Here is a 15,975-nt window from a genome sequence, read left to right as displayed (position 1 = left end):
CACCAGAACAAAAAATGGAGCTGCAGTTGCTTCCTGGGACAATAAAAGCTAAGGGTCAAATGCAGAAGAAAACATCATTTCAAGGTAGGCCTATAAAATCTTGTGCATTTCAGGGGCAGCACAGGATTCTGCGGTACAAGTGCCTGACTAACAGCTGGTTGCCGTGTCCTACAAACACTTCTCCTGCTGCAAGCACATTGGAAGGAATTTTAAGGCCAGTGCTGGCTAGGGAGAGTCAACCCAACAGGCAGTATCGAAGGATCACAGGAATCCTGAATGCAGAACAATTCCCAGCAGAGTCTTTTGTATTTCACATGTCATACTATTCTTCAGAATGTCATAATGCTTTACACCAAATAACAGTATGTTATATATGCGTGGCATTCTACATTTTTCACCAGTTCTGTAGAGGGGCCTCTCTGTCCCTCTCCACTTGTTTACTCAAGGGCAAGCCACTGGAATTACATATCCCTTGCGCTCCTTGATTGAGAGAACAAATTATTGCCTGCAGCTCTTTCTGGTTACCTACGGAGCAGGAAGAGCAAAACCAGCCTAGTGCCAGGCACAGCAGGTAGAGGAGGATCCCCCTCTTTAGAGTCGTGGTCAACTTACTGATTGCCATGACAGACAATAACAATGCCAACAGTGAAACAGACATTGTGATGACAACTTTGGTTCCTTAGGAAGGGGTACAGGGTTTTAAAAGATTCTAAAATATTTCCAAAAGGAATCACCGTGCCCATGACAGAAATGTGGCGATTGGGGTGGTTAGGAGACCACATCTGAGGAATAACAGCTCGCTGCTTCACGCCAGGATCTGGAAGGGACATGTGAGCGTTTGATCCCATTTCAGCAAATCATCTTCTGTGCAAAGCTTCTGTCTGTCTGTTTGTCGTTCCTTTCTTAGCAGCAGAAGGTAAGCTTCTGAACGTGCCCCACACTAGTTTTTTAAAGGCTTTAAGGTTTCTGCCTGACGTCTTCTCTGCGTGAAGTCCCTTTCTTCAGACAACTCACAAATACTTTTCAAATATTTTTATTGTAATTTTGGTGGCCACAGCACAGGGAGCATTCAGAAGGACACGGCTCACTGGGCTGGAGCGATGGGAAGGGTGGAATTCAGCCCCGCACGCTTCACCAGGCTGTGCCCTGCCAAGCTTTCTTCTGCCTTGCCTCCTTGGAGCTGCCCTGTGCTTGCGAGTTAAAAGAAAACTGCAGCCACATTAGGGAGGGCAGCAGCATGAAAGTACAGTGCGAGAAGCGCTTGTCACCATGAATAAACAGTGAAATGCATTTTTTTTAAAGTTGCTAATTCCACTTGGCATTTCTGAGCCCAGCGTTGGAAACATCCATCTTGTTAAAAAGTGATGTCATTTGTGACACTAGTAGTATTAGAAGAGACTGCAAACGAGTTTTCAACCTGCTTTAATAATGATTTAACAACCAGGAGAATAATCAATATTTTAGGGATAAATTCTCCACTGTGCCACTAGCAGACTCCATTTGTGCCCATACAGAACCGTGTCTACAGAGCTGCAGGTGAAAATACCTGAGTGCATGTGTCAAAAATCTACACGTGAAACCTTACACCTGCAACACTTAATGCCCGACACAGAGTTTATGTTCCAAACTGAATTCAAAACCCCTTTGTCTTTCCCCAGTCTCTGATGAAACCAATTCCGCCTATCTCTCCAATGAAGCTATCAAATAAATCTTTATACCTCTTTTCTCTTACATATTTTTGTGTTTATAAACAACAAAAAAGCTGGGGAGTTTTTGATATAGAGCAATATCTAGCACAAGGCACCGTAATGTCATTTACTGATAGAATTGGATGACATTTGGTTTTCACATCCTGGTCACAAAATGAGATTATGGCATTCTAAACTGCTTGGGTAATTGATGTGCAGATGCTTTTTAAAAAAGTGGATATCCAAACTGACTGGTTTACAAAGGAAAAAAAAAAAAAAAGGAAAAGGAAAGGAGCTCAGGTTTCTTCCTTTTTTAATGCTGATTCATTCCATGTCTATGCCACTGAAAGCAGAAGCCTTTGAAATGGCTTTGGGGTTCTGTTTGCTGCTTTGTTTTTGCTGAGTGAATTGTTCTTATGTAATTTCGCTCCTACATAACATATATTCTTATAACATTATGTAATCACAGGCAAAGTTCCTCAAAATGTCACACATAAGTGTGGAATTTATATCGTCTCTCCTCAGGACAAATAGACTCCTATTTTCTGAAGTAAGCAGCAATTAGATTATTCAGTGTCTTTAATTAGCCTTTTTTTCTTACTGAATAGATGCCCTGCATTTCCAAACCAGAGTCACTCAAAATCACTACTCCCCTCAAAAATCTTTGTCTTGCAGCGAAATTCTATGTATGACCTCATTTCTCTAAGGATCTTTTTAATATATCACCGAGCTAGACTACTTCATTTTAGGCTCCAAAATACTCACATTATTATTGATAGTAAGTCATTCTAATGCTAATAGTAGCATAATGAACTTTGGTTGCTTTATGAGAAGCTTAAAAAAAAAGATTATATTAGATAATCTTTTAGATAATTAGAAAATAATTAGACAACGAATATCCAAAGGGCCAATTTCTGAGGGCCTTGCTCCTTGTGTGTTCAATTCATTAAGTCACGTTCCCATTTTGAAGTTAGTGGGAGTGTCCTTGCCTACAGCACTGTAGGATTTGACCCAAGATTATGGACAACACAATACTGGTGAATAATTCTGCCAGCTTTTTTCTCACAATTAAAATTCTTGCAGGTATTTGGCCAGCGAATGCCTCATGGTGATAATGTTTAAAATGATACAGCGAGAATAATAGCTACATTTTCATTTTTTCGTGTTCATCATGTGATGAAGATTATGGACAACACAATACTGGTGAATAATTTTGCCAGCTTTTTTCTCACAATTAAAATTCTTGCGGGTATTTGGCCAGCGAATGCCAAATTCATGGTGATAATGTTTAAAATGATACAGCAAGAATAATAGCTACATTTTCATTTTTTTCGTGTTCATCATGTGATAAACATGCCTTTGAAAACTGATGCTTAGCTTGCCTGAAGCTGGATTAGTGTTTCTTATTAGTGGCAAGGCAATTGGCTTACACCATGCAGGAGCTGCTCTGAACTTAAGCTCAAAACTTGTTGTCATGCACAATAAAGTATAAAAAGAACCAAATGACCTTTCACTTCTCTTTTTCTTCAGACCTTCTCACTCTGGAGGTGGACCAGGTGTCATGAAACACAACTGGGGAAGCCAAGACTGCACAGATGGGTTTATAACGGGGAGTCTGGGAGGGGGTGGCAGAGCTGCTGAGGAGCTGCTGGAGTCCCCACCTTGGGACATGGGGCAAAAAGCCTGGTCCAGACTGCAAGCTGCAGGTGGGAACTCCTGGGCTTGGTGTGATGGAAAGCTTCAGAAGTGGCAGGAAAGAGATGTACGCTTGGGGAGGTTGCTGCGTGGTGGTCAGCTTTGCAAGGAGATTAGGTGGGAGGAGAAGGGGTCCCTCGCCTGCAGGACAGATGATGGGTGGAGCAGCATTTCCTAGCAAGTGGCAGAAATGAACAGGGAGGTGGTGACCAGCTGTGGACAGAGCACAGCACAAAATGGAGTCAAACTGCAAGTGACAGGTGAAAACTGGGAAATCCCGACATCAGGATTTTGCTTAAATCTTGTGCTACAGTAAAAGCTAGCTCAGGTGGGAGATCTGAGGCGGAAGTTGACAGTAGGAGTCCCAGAAAGCTAAACATTTTCTTTTCTCTGGTCTTTACTCTAAATTTATCTCAGATTTCATTTGAAACCGGAACAGTATGGAAAGGAATGTCCTTTTTCTGACTACCTTTCACTAATCCTCAGGAAATAACAGCTATGACCCTAGTAGTCATTCAAGATATTATTGACCTGGAGGATTTGTGTGCAGGTATGTGAGAGAGTCTGTACTCCCATCCCTAGTACAAACCACCAGCCTGATATTTCTAACCTGACAAATGTCGAAATCTGTGAACTAGAGAAAATGAGGGGGTTTGTGTGTGGTGCAGAGAGACCCTTTTGGGAAGTAGAAACATTTAGGCAGAGTGTCATAGGTATGGAGACTAATGTTTCAGTCATCCTTCTGAACCTGTTTCCAGTTATATAAGTGAGTGTCTATTTGTAGTCCTGCAAAGAAAATCCTTCAAAACTTGAAGCAGGCAGTGGCACTTGCTCCTGGCGGAGAGGCTGATGCAACTGCTGGGAGGTGCAAATGGCCCTGATCCATGCTGCAGGCTGCAGCACAGTGTCAGATGGTGCCCTACCACCCAGACAGGCTCAGCAGCCAAGCAGGAAGGCCCAGTCCACACTTGGATGGGAGATGACTTGGGAATCCTTGGTGCACTCTGATGCTGAGGAAGCTCCAGCTTTCCACTGAATGGGAGAGCGATGCCAGGTGTAGGGTGTTGCCCTGGTGAGCTATGCAAGTCACACACAAAAAGGGAATGAAAAAAATCTTGGCTCTCCATGCTGCGCTGGTGGGGCTGTCCAGTCAACCTGACACTGAGGTACAATGTTCCAGTCAGCTGGCAATGGTGGAGTCTTATTTGTCCCTGGAAGAGCCCTAGAAGAAGTTATACTGAAAGGAACCTGACCAGAACATCTGCCAAAGCAGGTTTCCACTGGAATATATTACTTCCATGGCTTGCTATCTTCCCTCAAAAAATGCCCCAGAGGTCTTCCCTAACTTTCTGACTTTATTTTCTGAACGTGTGAACCCACAGCCTCCCAAAGCTACCCATTTGCCCATGTTCCCTCAGTCTACTAAGCAAAACATCTGCAAAGCACTTTGCTAAACCAGAACTTTAAGAAAAAAATATTTTCTGTAAGAAACAAAATAACCCAATCCCACACCCCAGCAAGCACCCCAGTTTGGAAATTTTCATTTTTATTTGGAATAAGAACTATTTTGACTACATAAGCATCACATGACTCTGTTGCCAACTGTTGCAAATGAGGATATTTCAGATGTAACTGTTCTTAATATTTCTATCATATACGTGTCCTAGAAAGGAGGACGTCACCCAGATCTAGGGGTTCACTGAAGGGCAGAGAACGCTGTGGAGAGGAGACAGCCACAGGGCAATACAAATGTAGACCATTAGTTGGAGGCTGCAAGGTTCATGATGGGCTTCCTGTTGGCTGATTTTGTTGAAGGTGTGCTCGGCCTTTGAAAGCCTGAAAAGTACAGCAGCAAGGGGTGACAAATGGTTTAATGATTACAGGATGGTACGCCACATCACAAGTTCTTGGTCCTTGGCCTGACCCAACTCCTGACCTGTTACACGACTGTAAGCAAATTCTTCCACTGTTCCAGTCCAAATCCTTCAGTCTGCATCCAGGCAAAACAGTCACTGCAATAAAATTCTGTCTTGCTGAATGTTTTATGGGTAACCACAATAACACTGTTTCCTTCCTCTTGCCCACAGCAAGATCCTCTGGTACCATAATTCCCTGAGGGACAAGGCTAAATGCGGCATGATTTGGCGACAGGCTGTGATCAAAATCAAATCTGAACACCAGTGTATAGCAGTAGTGACCCACTTTCACTCTTTATTTCCTCCTCTCGTCTGTGGTTCTCGAAAATCACTTGCCTCTAGCATTGTCACTCCTTTAACTCCCAGCCTAGAAGATCTGCTGTGCCAGAGCACCCCATGACTCAGAGAGATCCAAAAAGCCTGAGCTTAGCAGCATGCCTACTGAACTGAGACAAATAAGATGAGCAGGTCAGTCTGACGAGCTAATCAGAACTCTCCTCTAGGAAAGATTATGCTTCCAGGACATAGTCCACATATTGCAGAAAGCATGTGGAATAGAGCCAAGGCAGAGATACCAACTCCAGCATAACCCATGTTCCCTCAGTCTTGCACATCCTCAAGGACAGTTTGTCTTTTGACCTAACACTCAGAACCTTTATAAGTATGAAATCTCTTCCTTTCCCTTCCTTCTCAGTGAGGAAGTGTTTCTTACCCCATCACTTTCTCTGGTCCCAGCACTGGGGATTCTGCAGCTACTGAAAAAATATCTCCAAGTGCCCAAGAGAGAGTAGGTACAAGACAGCCCCTCTGATATTCCTCACTTCTCCATGTGAGCCCTTAAGGCCTGTATTTGTGATTCTAGTGAGCCTTGGAAGGTTACTTAGCTATGGCAATAGGACTGAAGTTATTACTTCACTTCTCTGTCTCAAGCAGGAAGAGCACATGCTGTGACAGAGGAGCTGTAGACGGTACCTATTGAGTCTACACAGCTTCATGAATGTAGCTTCAACTTCAATTCCACTAACACTGCTGAGGCAAACATCCTCAGGTCTGAAACTCATCATCCCTCTAATTTATTTTTTTTCTTAGACACCCTACAGCACATTTCTCAGCCTTGAAAGCACAACAGAGGATCTCTGTTGAAGGACAAATAAGCTGTTGATTTACATTCCCGTATTTTCTAATCGGAGCTCCTCTTACCTAGACAGCCATACCAACACTTCCTGTTTATCAGTAGTCTTGTTCAAATATAAAAAAATAGAGCATACTGGCTAAGTGGCGCTCTGGCACTGACCCACCATTTAGACCTAGCAGCGGTCATATCCATTCCATGCACGGTTTGGCCTTCCATGGCTTTGGGAGAATGGCAGATAACTGAGGAACAGCAGCACCCCTCTGCCAATGTGCATGCTGATCCACATATGTCCAGCTGACACATTTGTGAACCCCTTTGAAAAACAAAAATCAAAACAGCCTTTCTAAGAAGAGCCATTAAATGAGGTGCTGAGATTTTGGTTTTCTTTGCTTCCTTTACCTTTTGCTTAGGAGAATCGGTGCTAAGTCTCCATTTCAGAATTTCAAAGATTGCTATTTTACTTTGGGTCACAAGTGAAACAGCCTTTTTTAGTTCCATTCTTCTTTATAATTTTTGCATTGGACAGGAATGGTAAGGCTCGGCAGATCGATACACACACGCTAAGGGAAGATCTGCAAGAAAAATAATGTTGTTCCTATCTGCAATATGCCTTTTTAATAAGACTCACCTACCACTGTTCTTCAGTTGTTGTAGCACCAAATTCACATGCAGGTCTAACACTGAAAATAAATAAGCAGTGTGTAGCATGGCAGATACTGGGGCAGATCGTCAGCTGGTGTAAATCAGCCTAGGTCCATTGACTTTAATGGAAACTTGCCAACTTACCCCAGCTGAGAATCTGATTATTGTTTTGCAAGTTCTTGCATTAAAGATAAGCACTCACATTCTGCTCTGTTACACTGGTGTAAGCGGGGAGTAACTTCACTGAAGTCTCTGGAGTCTTGCTAGATGTACCTTACCTGGAAAGCAGAATTCAGTTTGAAATCTTAATGACAGTTAAAGCAGTTTTTACCTCTACTACATTTCATCTATTTTCCTTAAAAAAAGAAAAGGGAAAAGGAAGAAATATCAGGCAGTCATGGAAATTCTCAACTAAATCTTTTTTCTCTGACTCTCATTTCCAGGCTTTGTGCAAATAGTAAATAGTTTATTTGATTTGACACCTACTGCACAAAAGGTTGCCCCTTCTGTTCTATCAAGGCTGGTATCAAGAAAAGAGAGAGAAAAATCGCACAGCTGGTAATACAGAGAACCCAAAAATATACAAAGATGTACCAGAGGGAATAGTCATCAACATAAAGTGAACAAGCACCCAGACTATTGATTACATGCTGCTCACAGAACACTAGGCATTTCTGCCAACTTCTTTCCACTCTTACACTGAGCTGCAGACAGCATGTTGTACTTTGCATCATCAGTTTTGATGAATAATGCACTGATAAACACTGCAGCCAATATTCTGGAGGAGCTGAGAAGCCAGATGTCATCTGGACCTCCAATAGTTTTAACCCTGGGTCTCTGACAGACACTGAAATAAACACTAGACATGCACCACAGAATGGGCGATGCCCAAATGCGAGGTTAGGTACAATATTAAGCTGGCAGGCATCTGAAAAAATGAACAGGCATTGTAATCCTGTCATGAACAACTTCCAGAGGTGCTGAGATAGCGAGAAAGCATCACCCCAGTGTGAGCTGCTCCCTGGGAACACCTGCCAGGTGCAGCATCCCTGTGTAAGTGAGGGTGCCCAGACAAAAGAAACGCTGTTAGCTGCATCGGCCCAGCCCTGCGAGCCACTGCCCAGGTCCCTTTTGAAGGGCTCAGAGGACTCAGCCTCCTGGGGAAGCGGCATCTCCAGTCAGAAGAGCGGATGGGTTCTTCCTGTGGCCGTGGGCTGGATGCGCTAGGATGGCAATCAGCTGGGCACCTTGTGGATGCGCCAGAGCCTTTCTGCTCATGGGCAGCAATGCATAGAAAGGTTTCTGGAGCCCTTAAACCTCATTAGGTATTTATCTTACATGGCTTTTTTAAGCAACCTCTGGGTCCCCTCAGTCTACCCACTGATAAGGTCAGTGTTCAGGGGACCTCAAGGCCTGTGAAGGCTTCATCTCAGTGAGTCTCAGCAGCACCAGGTACCCTTTAAAATCTCACAGGGGTTAGCTATTGCTAATCATCAGTGAGATTATGCAGTTCTGCAAGTAAACTATTCTACCCGCCCATCTCAGTAATCCAAGATCTCAGCATGCCATGTAAGAGTAAAACTTACTTTTTTAATAAACAAGGGGAAAGGCTGCACCTTCCCCAGAACTGCAGTGTAAAGGGCTCATTGCTAACTCAGAATTCTGTTTAAGGAAGATCTGCTTATATAAAAAGCCAAATTAGGCTCTCAAAGGCTCAGCGTATGCCTAAGCAATGGAAGAGCAGTTTCTGTCTGCTGGCACTGCAACATTGCTAGGGTCAGGAAGCCCCCTCATGGTTTGCTCACCAGGAGGAGAGTTGTATTATTTGAAGCATCCTAAATGTTCTGCTTTATTTTACCACCAGAATTCCCCAAGAAAAACTGCACATAGAAAAGAATATATATGGCTTAAATACGAAGGGGGAGAGTTTTCCCTCTATTTACTACCTCCAGTTTCTTTTGCACCTGAGCACCATAGCTGGCAAATGCTCTAAGACATGCCCTACTCCTGCATTGAGAGGAAATCCAGAAATAGGTAACATGCTCCTTATAATGCTATTTCTTTTCCATTCAGCTTGTCAAATAACTGACAAATGTGAAGCATGAATAAGGACCTCTTAAAGGTATGAAACAATCCAAGAAGAAAACTGGCATGCACCTGGGAAGTGGTTAAAACAAAGTAGTAGATCAGGAAACGCTCACACAGATAAGGGGTAAGCTGTAAAAAGGCAGAGGCAGTGACTATAGTGGAATTTCAATTATACTGACATTGATGGGCATAGCAGTAGTGGAGTCATTAAGGATGGATGCGTGTTTCTGAGTGTGGTACCAAACTGTTTTTTCGGTTTGAGGAGCAATCAACAAGACCAGGGGCTATTTTGGACTTAGTCCAAGGAAATGAAACTAGGTGAAATGAATAATATAGAAGATAATAAACCCTTAGGGCTAGGTTATAATATCATCAAATTGGAAACACTTCTGAAAACATTTGTGAATGGTTATAAAAGTACAATAATTTTGAGGATGGAATGAGTTGAAGAAAGTTGATTGGAATCAACTGTTTGTGGACAATAATGGAAAAGCATGCAGTATTTAAGAAATGGAGAGACCGCTATTTCTATTCAGTTTATTAGAATCAAAGTCAAAATGATAGCAAAAACAAGCTAATGTGGCCTCAAAAAATGTAATAAAGGTATCAAAATGCTTTCCTTATTTAAAAGGCCAGGCATCCTTGAAAAATGGGAAGGTTTGGCAGTTTTAAAATGAATGAGAACAACATTGAGAGAATACCAACAATGAATAATATCCATTAAATATTTCAATCAAGACTGAAGCCAAGTTGCTCAAGTGTATGCATGCAATGTAAATGGTAAAAAAGAAGAAGAAGAAAAAAAAAGAAATATGATAATGAAACATGGAGCACTCGTTCGTATCTATTTCCACAAATAAAAGGACCAGTGCTCAGGCTTTCATTCAGGGTGCAGTTCCCGTGGCTGCGGCAGAGTGAGGGTACGAGTTAGGGCTACCCAGGGAGTGCGCCCTTAAGGAAGCTGATGGCTGCTGGAAACCAGGATAACAACTCCCGTGCAACTCCCATTCTTGCGGTGGCTGAAGACCACTCAGAAGTGGCTGCCTAAGAGTCGGTGCAGGGTCTACCCCTGGCAACATGGTGGTTATCGTCGCTTGCCGCGACAACCTGGAAGATTCAAGAGGGAAAAGTACATCTTGATCCATATGAATTACTCCAAGGGCATGGTCAAATGATCAGAGAGGTGGTTCAAGCACATGGATTTAATTTTGCAGAGAACAACCTTGCAGAAACACAGTTGGGTACTCTGCCTCTCCTGGGACAGCCATGGCTTGCAGCTGGGGGGGACAGCAACTTCTCCCAGTAAACTAGCTCAGTCCTTCCCAGTTTACCTATGTTTTTAGCTGCCATTTCTGAGCAAATTCTCTGTGTCTTGTCCCGACTGCCACAGTTTGTCACACCAGAGAGGACCCTTTCCATTCTGCTCAACTAGGGGTTGGAAGGGTTGGAGCCACCTTGCTAAATCTTACCCTGGGAAGGAAACCAAAGACGTTATCTAGTGAGAGTCTCAGCAAAGAGACAGACAGGGGGCAGAAGCCCATGAAAACAAGAAGCTGTGCGGTGGGTACGGGGAATGTGCTGAGGGAGGTATTTTGCCTCGTCCTGGGGAGAAGCGGGGTGTCCTTGGCGAGACCGTGCTGCCGTCAGCAGAGCGCCCAGCCAGGCAGAGACAGGGCTGGCCGTGCCTGGCTGAGCAGCGCTTTGTGCCCCCGTTGGGATGCGTTGTTCAGCTGGCAGCATCTCCTGCTGCTGTACGGAGCCCATGATGGGGATCGCTGCTTCTCCTAGAGGCAGAGGTGCCAGAGCCTTCCTCCTTCCTTCCCCCACAGCCCTGTATTTCTCAGCCCGTATCATCAGCCAGGCGCACCATGAAGTTGAACTCCAACTTTCTCCAGTATCCAGAAAGGATGGAAGTACTTATTTCAGTGCAACCTTGCAAAGGGGAGAGCTCAAGGTGCCAGGGTGCTTTTTATATCCCAGGTTTAGCACCCAAGACAACCCTTCTTATTTTCCAGCTTGCTTAAGCTGAAGACAAAAATGGTGAATTTTCCTATGCTGCACGGATAACTCACAAACAGCCTCAGAATATAGAAAAGGACTAATTTAAGCTATTTTTTTCTTCAGCTATGAATTTTGTGCTCCATTCTTACCAGGTACCCTCAGAACAAAAGACCACTGATAACAGAAAAAGGGTTTTTTGGGAGACACCAGCTTTCACATGGGTGAACATCCTTGTAAAATACCGAAACCATGTGTGGACAAATCCTGAAGACAGGTGGTTTCTGGTTTTCATGGTTTGAAGGACCTCTCACAGCTGAATCGCACAGTAAGCCCCACTCCTGGGTTTCTGTGATGAAGGCCAAAAGTGAAGGCAGACTGAGGAGAATCATGGATTGTTTCTGGACCATATTGCCATGGTTCAGTGGGAATTAGGAATAATATTATATTCGACAGAGTTTTACACAGAAGTAAATGTGGTACAGGACAGAGAGGAGTCAGGCACTTAACCCACAGGCTGGCAGAAATTGTGGGTTTGGCTTCAAAGATAAAGATGAAAAGCAGTAGATTTTGTCCAGTTACATGTTGCAGAAATGAACCCAGCCCAAATTAAGCTTACCAGCTGACCCAATTGTAGATGGGGACCTTGCAGTTTTGGGCTGGGGTGTTAAAGGTGTCCAAATCTGAGCATGATCAATCTTTTGCATATCACTCCTCACCCATCAGTGAGATTCCTTCGAGGAAGAGGATGGCCCTGAGTGGAACTGGAGTTTATTGCATGAATCCTCTCTCCTCAAACACTTTGGCACATACCAAGCACTGAGCATTCCCCATTTTCACCCACAGCCTTCTCTCCCTGCAGCTGCAGCACCACTGATTCACATGCCCCACCGGAGCTTGCAGGACCCCTACTACCCTCTACTGTAAGCTGGCCTGAGGAGATGGTTCACACTGTGCTCACAGACCCCACAAAACTCAGTGGAAATGTCAGCCCTGCGATAATGATCCAAATTTCCATGAGCCCATAAAGCGCTCTTAAAAAATTTGCGGGGAGAGTGCAAGATGATGCATACCTGTGCAGAATTTCTTGTCGCCCAGGCAGGGAAGCAGAGAGGAGGATGTAAGAGGAACAGGAATAAGTGCAAGAGCAGCAATGGTGCTGGGGCTGCGTCTTTCTCTCTAGAAAACTCAGAACTACAGAGGCACGAGCAACTGCTCCCAAAGAAAATGGCTACTTTTTTTAAAGTGAAGTCTGGAGAAAACAAGCCTGACAGCGATCCATAAAACCCTGGGAAGCTCAAGTCAGGGTGTCCTCCTTTTCTTCAAGCATCTGCATAAAGTGACGAACAAAGAAAGGATTGCACAAGTGTAGAAACCAGTGTAATTTTTTTTTTTAATTTTTTTTTTTTTAAATCCAACTGCACCGCCTGGCTGCGGAGAAGAGCGAGCCCCAGCCTTTGTGGCGGTAGACCCTGCCACATATTTGCCCTGGGTAATGAGCTCAGAGGAGGAGATTTGAAAGAAGACTTTGCATTGTTCGAGGAGGCTCTGGAGCAGAGGGAGGGTGGAATTCCATCTGTTCACTTCCGCGCGGTTCAGTGAGCTGCTTCACTTTTAATGGTTCACTAGGCTGTGACACTTAGCAGAAATTACGGTAAATGTTTTTTAAAACCTTTACATTATCATTTAAGAAGCCGCATGACAAGATCACTGAAAAGCTAACCCTTTGATCTCTGTCTCTTGTGAGGTTTTTTTGTCTGATAATGGAGACAATGTACCATGTGCCATTGAGGCTGGATAACGCCTTGGTGTGCTTTACGTTCACTTTGCCCCCTGTCTTAATGGCATTCTCTATGGTGGTTTTTTCATGCCATCGCAAAAAAAAAAGCAGATTATTGCCCTTAAAATCTATAGCCACCTCAGCAGTTCCCATATCGCTCTCGCCATGTTAGGAGAGCTGACAAACGACTCACAGACCAGCTCAGATAGGAAGTACCCTATGTTACCGATCAGGTGGAATTCCACTTTGCCTGCTTGAGTGAGTCTTTGAACAATGTAAATCATTAAGTAAGTCTTTGCAATGGTGCAGAAAGGTGATGGGGGAAGGGAGCTCTGTATCTGGTGCTTGTTCAATGCAATTTCACAGGAAGGCTGTTTTATTTTCCAAAAAACTTTGAAGAAGACCAAGTGGTAGTCAACCAGTTCAGTATGACTTGAAGACAGGGATGGGAAGTCATGGTAAAATTTTGTGCACTTCTGTGATTAATCAGCATGTAGGACTTTTTTTCTCCCTACATTTTCTCCTTACCATCAGAGTTTTCAGCACTTTCTTGTATAAATCTATCTTTTCCATCTAGAGAAAAGTCTATGGAATGTCTGGAAAACTCGGAGCAACCATTTGGATCTCTTCACTGCTGTAGAAACTGATCCTTTAAGTATCAAGCGAAAATATTTATCTTTTTGCAAAGAAGAAGGGAAACACATACAAATGAAGTCAGACTCCCCACAGATCCATGGCTTGCAAAGCTTTCTGCTGCCTTTGCTCTAGTCAAAGGAAATGTTTTGCAGCTTCTTTAGACAGGCCACATTCCCCTATCAACCACAGTGCATGGGAGGCATGTTTTAAAAACAGGCAGCCTGAAAAACAAATGGAGGCTACAGATTCCAACCCTTAAAGATCATTCTTACCTTCTCCAACCTTAAAGAATTAAATATTAAAGCCTGTTTTGGTGTTAGGGGACAGCTATGAAGTTCAGATTTAGAACCACTTTTTTCCTTTTATCAATTGTGGCTTGATCCAGGCTATAGGCGTGAGTTCACAGCATGAGTACAAACCCTTCACTATGTGAAGATATCCCATAGGAAATAGATACCTCAAAGATATAGATTCTGAACTGGGATGGTGTCCACAACACCGGCTTCACTGTGCTCACATTTTATCAAGGAGCATGGTCAGCACACTTTACAAACAGGACTTTAGCCATCACAAATGAAAATTCTGAAGCAAAAGATAGATAGTTAAACGACCCCAGTGAATTCTTCTATAGCTACGCTACTGTGTAGGACCTCTTACTGAAAAATTTTTCTTCTACAAGGTGGAATCTGACAGAAGAACAGAAGGATGCTCAGACCATTTAGGAGAAGGCTGATAACCACTTGCTGAGGAGACAGAGAAAGGTCCCCAGAGAGGGAGAGGGAGAAGGAAGCAAGGACTACAGCTGTATTTCAGGTAGAAGAATATGATCCTTTGGACAAGCTAGTAGTAACCAAGAGGAAGGAAGTAGATGGGCTGGTTGGGATTCCAGCTGTGAGCAGCTTCATATTGTCCCCTCTAGCCGCCAATTTGTGTAAGGCACTGCTGACCTTGAAAATTTGCCTGACATCTAAACCAGCACAAATAAATTAAGCAAAAGCAAGCAGCTAAATATTGGCACCACAGACATGTTTTGCATTGCTCCCATGTGCTCTGCCCATGATCCCAGATCACTCAGGCAGCTCGGGTGCATCCAGGCTCTGCACCGTTCATAGACTGGCTGCCTCTGGCTCTCTCTGACTTGTCTCGAACAGGAACAGATCATGAGACCCACCCCCTTTGCCCCCCCCCAACTCTGCTGGAAGTCCAAATATTTCTTTTCAAGCAGTGCCCGAGTCCCTGTCTTTTTTTTCTCCCCCTCTCAGGGATTCGCAAAAGCTCATTCGAACTCCAGTGTCCCTGTACCGGCACAGTGGCCAGTGAATGCTTTATGTTACAGGGACATGCTACCTCTCAGTCTAAACACGGAATCCTTCCTGCAGAAATATCCGTATCTCATGAAGCTGGAAAAGCATGGCCAATATAAAATAAATAAATCTATCTGCATGTGGACTTTGACTGGTATCAAACTGGCTCATTTATTGCCACAACTCTTTGCTGGGAGATTTTTGTTCTGCTGTAGAGCTGCTAAATTCCCCTTGAGTACTATTAGTGTTGCTGCTTTTTATGTCTCTCTCCATGACACTACTCAATGCAAGTTATAATTAACTCAGAGGAAGTAGAAGGGGATGGACTCTGTCTGTTTAGGGGGAGATGGGTACAGAACGAGGAAAGATAATGCCAAATAACCTTTGGGCTTTCTAGTATTCCCTGAACACTTGGGCCTTGGTTATTTTTAGACCTCACCTTTCTTCTGAGAGGCAGCCCAAAGCCTGTTGTCAGCCACAAACTACGGCAATCAGAACTGATTTTCGGGGCTGAGGGAGGACTTGAATAACTTGACCTGTAAGACCTTTGTACTGGCCTTTTGCACAAGACTGGTTTTTAGCCTTGGAGAACTACAGAAGCCACCCCTGGCTGAGATCCTAGTATCAAAGGTGAAAATGTGTCTGTTTTCCAGCAACACTGGACAATCCTGAGAACAATTTATTGCTTAACTATTAAAGAGTTAAATGTCAAATGCAGGACCTATCCTGACTCCCACAGATCCCCACACCTGTGCATACACACGCAAGCTGGAGGGCTGCCGTGCGGCTGAGGCACGCAAAGGCAGGCTGAGAGAGGGGAGCACCGCGTTTCTGGAGGTGCATGCACTTAAACAGGATCCTGGCAAGGTTTCTTGCATTTTTTTAAAGTACTGCTTTGTGGAAGAAGAAAAGGGTAGAAAAACTAGCAAAGTAGTGATCACATTGCAGGTGCTTTGGACACAGAAATTATTCCCCTAGCAGCAAATAGTGAATGCTGATAGGATCTTAGTGATCGGCTCACAGAATCTTCGGAAGTCGACAAGAAAAAATAAAGTGTCCTTACTGACTTTGACATCCCTCCTGCAGGTACATA

The 15,975-nt window shown here is 43.8% G+C and overlaps 1 protein-coding gene across 1 annotated transcript in view; it reads left to right on the top strand.

The window, feature by feature from the left end:
* The window catches only part of KLHL14 (kelch like family member 14), a 101,333-nt gene that overhangs the window by 9,703 nt on the left and 75,655 nt on the right, over positions 1-15,975 (top strand). Inside the window, exons 4-5 of the mRNA XM_009639482.2 lie at positions 3,219-3,450; positions 3,870-3,933. Of these exons, the coding sequence (XP_009637777.2) occupies positions 3,219-3,450; positions 3,870-3,933 (296 nt within the window). The remainder of the gene's footprint in view (positions 1-3,218; positions 3,451-3,869; positions 3,934-15,975) is intronic.

Source organism: Egretta garzetta, unplaced genomic scaffold (assembly GCF_000687185.1).
Source record: "Egretta garzetta isolate BGI_Z169 unplaced genomic scaffold, ASM68718v1 scaffold35, whole genome shotgun sequence".
NCBI classification, from domain to species: domain Eukaryota; kingdom Metazoa; phylum Chordata; class Aves; order Pelecaniformes; family Ardeidae; genus Egretta; species Egretta garzetta.
The sequence above is the reverse complement of the archived record's forward strand: the minus strand, read 5'-3'. Positions and strand labels throughout refer to the sequence as shown.